Below are 10,261 nucleotides of genomic sequence, written 5' to 3' on the forward strand. Positions count from 1 at the left end.
GGGAGCAGCGTTGCCAGTCAGAATAGGTATTGCAAAGACAACAGAGTATACAAAAAGCGAAGTCCTATAGGTTTTTATAAAGTAATTCGAACATTTGTTCTCCTTGTCTTTGTTTGTAAGATGTTTTATTGAAACGACTATTACAGACACTAGATAAGGCGCTACTTCCCAGTACTTCGGTTGAGCGTGGCACCGCAACGCCACCTAGACTCGTTTCGATCGCGAATATACGGAGACGAGGCTTATTCACGACCGAAACGAGCATAGGTGGCGCTAAGGGGCCAACATTCATTTTTTTAACGGATCTTGGCAACTGTTTCACAAAACCAATCCTTGGAAAACTTTAACAGTTATTGAACAATTTTTGCTTCTTACAGCTGTGACGGGAAGAAAACTTTTCTGATAGGTTTAATAAACGTGTGGTTGTTTAACAAGCATTAGCCGACATTTTGTTTGATTAATATTGAACGGTTTTTACGTCACAAACGGGTGCTGTACGCAATCCGATAGTTTTTGGTCGTGAATTGTGGTATTAAATATATATTTCGGAAACGTATACTAACTCAAACTTACAGGATGAAATCTATTATTGGTTTATGCTCACAGTTTTAAGTGTTTTATCAAGAATGCATTAAAGGGTTCCATCAGCCTCGTAAGCACTATTTTATTAATGCGGAAGGAGACAAATTTTTGGTAATACGAAACTTTACGGAAATTCGGATTTTGATATCGGTCGCAAAGGACGGAATTTTTGTCACCTTGGCCTAGTTTGCTTTTATTGGAATTTAATTAGAATTGATATCGAAAGTTGTTCTTGTTCAACGAATTGTCTTAGTGATTGATTTCCATTTCGTTTATCATGTATTTTATTATTACCACTAATTTCATTGCTCGACATTGTTAAAACCGAAAATTTTAAAACAGACTGGCGAACTCGCGGAGGAATACTACACGGAATAATACAGTCGTTTAGCGCGACGTGCGCCCTCTAGTGGCGTTAATCGAAATCAAAATCCGGAATGGCTATGGGGGGGGGGGCGCAAGTTTCTCCCCTTACGAGGCTAATGGAACCCATTAAGGTACCATCCACGCATACTTCGTAACGTAAATTATTTTTAATCACAAAACGTAAACATAGATGGCGATAGTCTGTGCGAAAAATAACCACAAAAAATCTAAAGCAGTCGAATTTTCGTTATAAGTATGCGACTATTGGGTTTAGAATCTGTCTTATTTTATTCTTAGGTACTGCTTAATTAATTCTTGGTTTTATGGACGTCTGAAGGCAAAGATCACATTACCTAGTAATATTTTTAGTTCATTCCTCCTGTACCTGTATCCAGGAGCACTGTACATAAATTTGTAGCGCCATCTATAATTTTGGATTTTAAGTACGATTTATTGGTCAAACCGGTTAGTGCACCCTCCCTTCATTTCCACAACTATTATATATTTTAATTTAATTTTTTTTTAAACCACGCTCCTTACTATGGTTTCAAATAATGTAAATTTATGATGTTTTTAATAAAATCTTCAATCTTGCTTTATTTGTTTGCAATAAATTAACATTTTTTTATTCATTTTCAAAAGCTATGCTTTGGAATTTTTGCTGAAACAAGTTGTTGGTGAATAATTTTAAGGGTCGTGTCTTGTGAAGGTGTGAATATATTATAATTTTTGAGACTAGATATTGCCCAAATGTTGGTATATTCATGGACTAGAACTTTTGTTTCAGAAGTCATTATCACTATCGTTTACAAACTGATTTGCAACAGGCTTTTTCCCAGCCTCTAAATGCTCAAGTTCTACATCATCATCGCTGAGGTCAGAGGCATCGTCATCTTCACCTTCCAAGTCGAGATCCGAATCTGACTCCAAACTGTCGTGCTGAATATTTAATAAAGTTTTTTTTACATGATCGGAGTTCCTTAAGACTGGTTTTACGATAGAAATAAAGCCACAAATCTTACTTCTGCATTCATAGATCCAAATCCTCTGCGACGAGAGTCTCTTCTAACTCCAGAGCCTTTAAAATAAGATTTTCTATTCAATAACTTATATTTTAAAACTATGTTTATAAATTGAAGATTTGGGGTACTAAATTAATTCAACACAACCCCCAATTTGGTAACAATTTATAAAAACACATTTCCCTATTCTTGTAGGGAATAATTTCTTAAGGTTGAAACGCTAATTTTCGTTAAAGGGGAACGGTCAAGCTTTAACCAGTTAGATAGCCCTATAGCCCATTAAAAACTAAAATTTATGGCGAAAACCGCATCAAAACATATTGAGTGGTTAACTTTTAATAAAATAAAGAAATTTCGGGAAGTCGAAAAGCGCGCGTCCGCCGCGATACCTGGTGAGAATTCGGCGCGATTTTAAAAGTTAGGATAGTTCGCTCATACGGGGTTAGGGGCGCTGGCGGCAACCCCTAAGATGGCGGCGAAAATTCAAACCCAAACACCTGGCGTTATTTTTCGTTTCAACTTTTTGGGCCAAAAGCTATTTTTTCAGGACAAAAAAAGGTACTTGTTAGTATATTGAACGTCTTGTTAATCTTTTGATACGGAAATAAGGCCATATTTGGAAAAGCTTGGCCGTTCCCCTTTAATTAAATCAGAGATAATATAGACCTCATATCCTAGATTCGAAATCAGAAAGCTTTCTGATCAAGTTTTCTAACGAAGCGTTTACCCAATTCCGGCACGTCTCCTCCGAAAAATAAGCCACCAGAAGCGCTGTCACTGTCCTCACGGACCGTAAATCTACTATCCGTGCTGTACTATCACGACCAACTTCGATGCACGCTGTTGCGCGAAAATCGCCTCATCAAAGTTGACCGTGGTCTTCACTATAGTTGGTTACCATGGTAGCTATGGAGATAATATTTTCTGAGTTCCCGCCGGAAGTGGGTAAACGCTATTGACAACGCGCAAGATTTAAATCTAGGGTAAGAGGTTTATATTACCTTTGATAAAATTAGGCTAATTTAGGGAAAATCTAAGATCTAAGGTAGTGCAAACGAACTATAACCATTGTGGAGTACATCGTGTACAACAAGGTTCAGTAGTAGTTTTCTACTGCGGTAGTGATACTTTTGATATAACCCTTAAAGCGTTCCATCAGCCTCCTAAGGGGATGACAGTGGGGGTGAAATAGCACTATTTTTTAACGCGGAAGGAGACATATTTTTGGTAATACGAAACTTTACGAAACACGTGGTCATTTCGCGGGAATTCGGATTTCGATATCGGTCGCAAAGGACGGAGTTTTTGTCACCTTGTCCTATTTTGCTTTTATTGGAATTTAATTAGAATTAATATGGAAAGTTGTTCTTGTTCAACGAATTGTCTTAGGGATTGATTTTCTTTTAGTTTATCATTGTTAAAACCGAAAATTTTAAAACAGACTGGCGAACTCGCGGAATAGTACATTCGTTTAGCATGACGTGCGCCCTCTAGTGGCGGTAATTTAAATCAAAATCCGGAATGGCTATGGGGGCGCAAGTTTATCTCCTTAGGAGGCTGATGGAACCCTTTAAGAGAATGGTCAGTGTTTTGATCATGGGGGTTTTCCTACTGTGATAGTTTATATCGTAGTAGATGAGATATTTGGTAGATGCAACCGTGCTCCTGATCAAGCACGATGTCAGCCATAGATATAGGAAACGTATATAAAGGTCTATATAAAATATTTGAAAGGGAGTGAATATGGAGGTGACAGCTAGCAGAAACGCGTAATTTCTGCAGGCTATCCTTATAAGGCGCTATCTATCGGTAAGAAAGCTCGTGCTATCATCGCTAGAGCCATTGTCTCCTGCTTAAAAATTATACTAAAAGTCACCAACAGATGATGTCTAAAGACTACGGCCTGCGGAAAGGTCAAGCACTTAGTACTAAAATGCTAAGAGAGCTCGCGGCCGGGAGTAGTGGCTCACTCCTGTAATCCCAGGCGTCCGGGAGGCAGAGTTTGTGGAAGGCCGTGTGAGGACGACCACTAATCCCCCAACGGGTGGTTGTCATACTTCCGCCACGGGTGTCCCAACCCTATCCCCATTTATCCCCCCGTTGGCGTGGCCGTAACACATATCTCGCACCTGATTAATCAAGTGGACGAGCGGACTGTATTGTCCCAGCCGTCACAATGGCTCATAACGAGCAAAAAAAAAAAAAAAAAGAGAGAGAGCTCGCGCTCTTGGTCACGTGCCTTCCTCGGTGTCTGCTAGGTGTCAATTCCGTATTTTATGTTAGGCTTAGATGCCCCGAAATTTATCTAGACCTTTATATACATTTTTATATCTATGATGTCAGCCCCTCTGTTTGAAATACCAAATGTTTGTTGGGCCTTATTCTGGCTCTTCCTTATTCATTAATGTTATTAAAGCTTCAATAACGTTACACCATAGCTTCCATTCTCTACTGGGATCATTTAATTTCCTCAGATTTATGGGTCACTTTTAAGAAAAACATTCAAAATCTTCATACCTGCTGGTTGAGGTCTTTTCACCTTCTCCATCGTATTTGAAGTGTCCACAGGTGACATTTCTTCTAAGCTGTCATCGTTATCATTGCGGAGCATCTCCTCTTCTCGCAACTTTTCTACCATTTTCTTGATTTGTTGCTCCCTTTCCTGATGTTACGATTTCAAAAAATTTATTACGAATAATAAAAGTAAAATAACAAAATAAAAGGACACAAACCTCTAAATGTTCCCGTTCATTTTTCTCCAACTCCTCCAATTGTTGTTCCAAGTACGCGAGACAACGAAATTTGACCATGTATTGCTCGTAAACCTTTTCAAGTTCTATTTCTAGACGCTCAAACTCGTCCATGAAAGCAGGACGGACGCTTTTTAGAGTTACAAGTCTTTTTTGATTACGTTCAAGCTCTACTTTCTTCTTTTCAATTTTAGCCTCCAAATTCGCTTCATCCGCAGCTACATTTTCAATCAAGCTGTTAGTCTTTCGAATATCTTCCTCAACACTCTTTATAGCATCATTTAGGCCTTTTTCAATAACGGAAATATCCATTTGTTTCGATACGACCGCGTTACGGATTTCCTGCAATTTTTAGATGTAAATAAAATCAAGTTTTACTATTAAAAAATTATCTTGAAAATAAGGCTTGACTTACCCTTAATTCAGGTTCTTTCTCCAACATATCGTACAATGTTGCACCTCGAATCGTGATTTCAGAGGCTAATTTGCGAGTTATTTTCAAATCGGCAAGTTTAGTGTTCAAGTCAAAATTGAACGTAGGTAAAGCGTCGTCTTGAGTATCTAACTCTTGATTGACATTAGTTTTGGATGCATTATACAGAATTGATGCAACCTTTATTAATTCTTTCACAGCATATCCATCAGCCATGTATAACTTTTTGGTGTTTAATTTTATGTGCGCTTTTGTTGCCTAAAGTTAATATAAATTAATACTAATTTGGTACAAGAAAAATTTTAAAACATACCATAAAATGTGCAATGGTTCGTATAAAAATCACCCGATCCTGCTCAGTGTCTACATCAATTGGGAAATCTGCGCTTGGATCGTATCTTGAATAAAAATGAAACAAAAGTTTATATGCTATGGGTAATTTAGAGTTAAATAGTGAAAATACCTTTTCAAAAGCCATGTTAGTATTTCAGCAACCAGCGCAAAGTTCGGAGTTCGGAAGTTTTCCATTGAAATTAATCTCGGAAAGCCTAAGGCCCTCATCATTTCAGTAAAATCTATAAGACAATTTCACCATGAAAAATGAAGGTGCAAAACATTTTACAACTACATTTAAACCTTGGCTACCACAGAACTATTATCAACTATAATACTCAATGCATTAGTTTAGGATTAAAACAATTTCAAAGTTAACCCATGAGACACCTCAAAATTAAAATTGTACTCACTTCTTAAATCTTTGAACGACATTTTTGATATTTGGTGTTTTGTTTATCGACTGAAGCAAAAGTATCCCGCTTGAAAATATTCGTAGCAGACGACGTGCCTTCAAAAATTAATGTGGTTTCATTAATTGTTCGCTAGATGGCGACGGCTATCGTAAATAAATTGCAAAATGATCTAGAAAAAAACCGTCAATTTTGAACAGTAAAAACCAAGGTACAAATAAGTATTTAATCCTAAATTAATGAAATAAAAACTGTAATTTCTTCGTAGAACTGATAAAACTATATTTATTACAATATATACACTTTGAAGCTAAAAATAGTGGATATTGATATTTCGTTTAGTATACGAAAATTACAAAGTTAACCTTTGGTAAATAGTTTTTCTAACTCAACTTTGGCGCAGCCTAAAACACGGAAAAACATTTTATTGGGAAATTTAACACTAGAATTGGCCGATATGGTCATTTTGCAGCGTTCCAGAAGATAATTCCATTTCAAAAGTGTTCTTTCGTCGTCGGATTTGAGCGCAAACTCGTTAGCCTTCGAGTAATTAATTAAATTAATAACCAAGGCTTAAGCAATTTTCTCAATAACATACAGGAAAACCAATAAAATTAGCGGCTACGTCTCCCTTCATCGTACAGTTCTCGATAGTTCCAGTGTGATCCGAGATCGAGAGATTAATCATGTACGTTTTCTCAACAGATGGCGCCTTTTCGCCGGAAAGCTGACATTGTTCGTTGGAGCAAGTCGCTTCTTTCCTTAAGATTTGGCGACAGGTGGCGCTGAAATATTACGTGCCCGTTTCAATTTATAACAATTGGGTGGTCGGTCTAGGGCGGTTGAAAAGACAAAAAATATAAGTACCATTGGTTGACGATAACGGCCGATAGAGGGCCATCCAAATCCAATTTGGTTAAAACGCCATAAATAATGCCTCTGAAATCTCCGTCTTCTGGTTTTTTCCCAGATAAATTTGCCAGCATTTGAGATACGGTAAAAGCTGGAAGATTGTTGACTGTTTATCACCCCCCCAAAATAAAATGTTACCGGGAAAACCACCCAAATCGTAGTTCTATTCTTGAACATTAAATTTCGACTTACGTTGTTCTTGTTCGAAGTCGTCCTCGTCTTCGGTAGAGAAATCAAGGTTTTTGGCATAGTGGAACAAATTGTAACCTTCTTTACAGTCTAAACGTTTTATGACGAGTTTTAAACTATTACTTTATACCGAAATAAGTAGTTTTCTTAGGCCTACCAGGGTTAATGACAAGTAAAGTGGCGCTTGTAGAAGAAGCGGTAATGGTTTTTCTGTACGTGTTGAACTGAATTCTGACGTCACACAACAAAATTACTATAATTACAATATTATTAATTTAATGTATTAGGGTTTTTGATTTAGGCTCAAATAAAAATTTGCAATACCCGATTTCAACTCCACGAACGTTTTGGCAAACCCGCACAGCTCTCCGCCCCATCTTGTGGAATTTAATAACTTTTAAGTTTTCTTAAAATGACCGCCAAGGCTTAAGTTACAAAGATTACTCACAGAGTAACCAAGAAGGAAGGGTAACTCTGATCAAAAACTTTCATCTCTAGTTTTTTCAAACCTTTCGTCCCTATTTCTGTAACGTCATCAATCTAAAAATTAAGCCTTGGTTTTTAACAAATACAAATTAATGTGGTCACGGCCAACTTCGATCGCGCGTACCACGCTTTAGCGGCCCCGTCAATCGCCTGAATTTACCGTGTATATATTCTCCCACCAGGCTTTCGCTACGGCCAAAATTTAACGTTAGTCAGATAGGAAAAATCCACAAAAAACAATTATTTTTAAATAAATTTTAAAAAACATTGAATTAAACCGAATGTAGTAATTTAACTAATAGTATAATATTTTTTTCATGATTCAAATTTTTTAACTGTGTTTATAAATTATAAAAGGGTTAAACAGAAACCAAGAACATCCTCTAGATGCTGCCAGTGGCGTAGCTGATGGTTCGCAGGGCCCGCGGTGCGGGGGGCCTCGAGCTTCAGGGGGGCCTCGAGCTTCAGGGGGGCCCCGAGCTTCGGAGGGGGGTCCCACTAACCATAAAAAAATTAAAAAGGGGGGCCTCATAGAGTTTTTTGTGGGGGGGCCTCTTAGTTCTCAGCTACGCCACTGGATGCTGCCAGCGACATAGTATTATTGTTTAATACTTGAAACACATGTAAATAAATAAATAAAACAAAAAGTGAAAAGATTCACTGTAACTTCAGGGTAAATATATTATTTTAACATTTTTTATTAATAATTAATTAATATTAAGTTAAAATATATTATAAGCGCAATAAATTATAATTTTAGGTTTCAACAAGTTTTAAGCTTTCATCTTTTTAAACCTAGAATAATATTGTATATTTTGAAAGGACCGGTTTGTAATTTTATCTGACCGAAAAAGTTTTCCATAATAAAGAAATCATCCTCCTTGAAATGCAGGCTGAAGATCATCTATCTTTTACCTACTTAATTCCAAAGATGTACCTAAGCATCTTTTATCTTCAATTATATTATATTCTTACTCTTAAAACTAATTAGATTTACAGAAAATACTACCTAAGAACGGTTATAAACTCGTGAATTTGCTATATATATACTATTAATAAAGATTTGTTATTATTAAAGATTTATAAATTTTAAGAGATACATTATTTACGCGTCAAAACGCTCTAAACACCTGATTGTAGACCATTGGACCAAAATCCCATTCGTCCGAATGTACCATTCAACCGAATTCCAATCGACCGAAAACCGCGTTTTGCGCGGTTTTCATTCAACCGTTAGTGATACATATTTATATATCGTAGGTTACGTGACGATAGTATATCTAATTTGGACTAAACTATGTCTTAAATATTTATTATTTCGTACCGACGTGTATTTTTAGACCTTTTTCCCTTGAAATTTGATATTTTCCGCGTTTAATTTTGGAAAATAACCTTGATAAGACCCGACGTGAAATAGTTGCCTACCATATCTAACCTAACCCAACCTAACCTAACCTAACCTAACCTAACCCAACCCAACCTGAACTAACCTAACCTAACCTAACCCAACCTGAACTAACCTAACCTGAACTAACCTACCCGAAGTGAAAACGAACCAGATTTAAATTTCCCATTCAACTGAATCCCGCCATGTTGGGCTATAAACGAAAATACTTTTCGGTTCAATGGGATTCGGTCCAATAGTATACAACCAAACACCTCTACAGCCTTCAAAACTATGTATTCTAATATGGCGCCTTCGCGTAAAAAACGCGTCTCTTTTTCTTCATTTAATATTTATAAGGCAATATTTTTTAAAAATTATGAATTATACATAAATATATTGCGAAAAGATAGTTTAACTTACTATACCTTGTTTTTTCTAAATAGGAAAGTGGGAAACCGAAGAAAAAACATTTTCCCGCGATTTCGCTTGTATTCCCCGCCTTTGGTGATAGTAGGTTTTGGTCGTATGTAGCGCCCCTATCGGGATTATTCATACACGCAAATTAACATTAGATGCGAGGCGAATGACGGGTCCGCATGATCGAAGTTGGCCGTGATGTGGTTTATAACGCCAAGGCTTAAGTTACCGATTTGACAGCGACTAGCAGACTAACTTGTTGTCCGATTACGGCATCGCCGCTGTAAATTATGTCAGCCAGGCTCAAACAAGTTGAATAAGCCATGGGCGGACAGCTAAGAAGGTTTTGAAATTTCAAATTTTGGTCGCAGCGTAGGCGAACTTCGCCTCTATTTTCGCTGAATGACAACTGAAATGGGCTGTAACATTGGTTTGTACTAAAAATTTATGGTCAAGGCTTAAGAAATATTTCTATTCAATTTTACCTAGAAACGCTAGGGTTAAATCTGTCATTTTCATTTTGGCGTATTTGAACTATTGCGTTTCTAATTTCCACTAATTTTAAAATAACGTTAGGCTTAACTTTTTCACGAGTAAAAAAAATTAAAACAACCTACCAACGTCACCCATATGAAAATTATCAGATAAGTTCTGAACAAAGGTTTTGTCACCCCAAACTGACGCGTTTATGGTATCCGCCGCCGAATCGCGAAGAGTAAAATTTAGAACGTATTTGGTTTCAGCCACACCTATTTCGTTATAAGTTAATTTACATAAGCAAACAAACAAATAAAGATGATGAAAATACAGTTCACCTTTTTTTAGATTGACAGTCCTAACTTCCGATTTGCTTATGACAATGCATAAAACTTTCGTATCGTACGCTTCAGGTCTTAACTGGGATATATTTATCGTACCATCCATCATTTTTGCGCCGATTATCTTCAATTAGTATTAATTCGCGTTTTAAA

The 10,261-nt window shown here is 36.8% G+C and overlaps 2 protein-coding genes across 2 annotated transcripts; both read right to left on the bottom strand.

The window, feature by feature from the left end:
- Nucleotides 1-1,513: 1,513 nt before the first annotated feature.
- LOC149962130 (intraflagellar transport protein 38-like) lies at nt 1,514-6,018 on the bottom strand. The gene is made up of 8 exons (XM_090164478.1): nt 5,900-6,018; nt 5,617-5,728; nt 5,467-5,551; nt 5,136-5,411; nt 4,703-5,062; nt 4,488-4,632; nt 1,971-2,026; nt 1,514-1,887 (listed from the first exon to the last, which is right to left on the bottom strand). The coding sequence occupies exons 1-8, from the start codon at nt 5,919-5,921 to the stop codon at nt 1,732-1,734; spliced, it is 1,212 nt and encodes a 403-aa protein (XP_090020604.1). The 5' UTR covers nt 5,922-6,018; the 3' UTR covers nt 1,514-1,731.
- A 207-nt stretch (nt 6,019-6,225) lies between these two features.
- Nucleotides 6,226-10,217, bottom strand: hdm (meiosis specific with OB domains hold'em). The gene is made up of 11 exons (XM_090164401.1): nt 10,106-10,217; nt 9,908-10,039; nt 9,776-9,845; nt 9,520-9,709; nt 7,449-7,540; nt 7,325-7,377; nt 7,158-7,253; nt 7,004-7,090; nt 6,767-6,917; nt 6,498-6,684; nt 6,226-6,439 (listed from the first exon to the last, which is right to left on the bottom strand). Exons 1-11 carry the CDS (start codon nt 10,215-10,217, stop codon nt 6,260-6,262), a joined length of 1,350 nt encoding a protein of 449 aa, XP_090020527.1. The 3' UTR covers nt 6,226-6,259.
- Between the last annotated feature and the right edge of the window lie 44 nt (nt 10,218-10,261).

The sequence above is a fragment of the Leiobunum rupestre genome, chromosome 1, assembly GCF_980474605.1.
Source record: "Leiobunum rupestre chromosome 1, qqLeiRupe1.1.hap1, whole genome shotgun sequence".
Classification (NCBI taxonomy): domain Eukaryota; kingdom Metazoa; phylum Arthropoda; class Arachnida; order Opiliones; family Sclerosomatidae; genus Leiobunum; species Leiobunum rupestre.

Bases quoted from the DNA above. Each gene is read 5' to 3' on its own strand.
- LOC149962130 (XM_090164478.1), bottom strand. From the start codon at position 5,921: ATGTCGTTCAAAGATTTAAGAA. The intron at 5,412-5,466 runs GTATGTTTTAAA...TATTAACTTTAG, and splicing joins GAACCATTGCACATTTTATG to GCAACAAAAGCGCACATAAA. The intron at 2,027-4,487 runs GTATGAAGATTT...CTTATTTTAAAG, and splicing joins GAAAAGACCTCAACCAGCAG to GCTCTGGAGTTAGAAGAGAC.
- hdm (XM_090164401.1), bottom strand. From the start codon at position 10,217: ATGATGGATGGTACGATAAATATATCCCAGTTAAGACCTGAAGCGTAC. The intron at 9,710-9,775 runs GTAAAATTGAAT...CCAATGTTACAG, and splicing joins TTTAACCCTAGCGTTTCTAG to CCCATTTCAGTTGTCATTCA. The intron at 6,918-7,003 runs GTAAGTCGAAAT...GGTGATAAACAG, and splicing joins CGACTTCGAACAAGAACAAC to TCAACAATCTTCCAGCTTTT.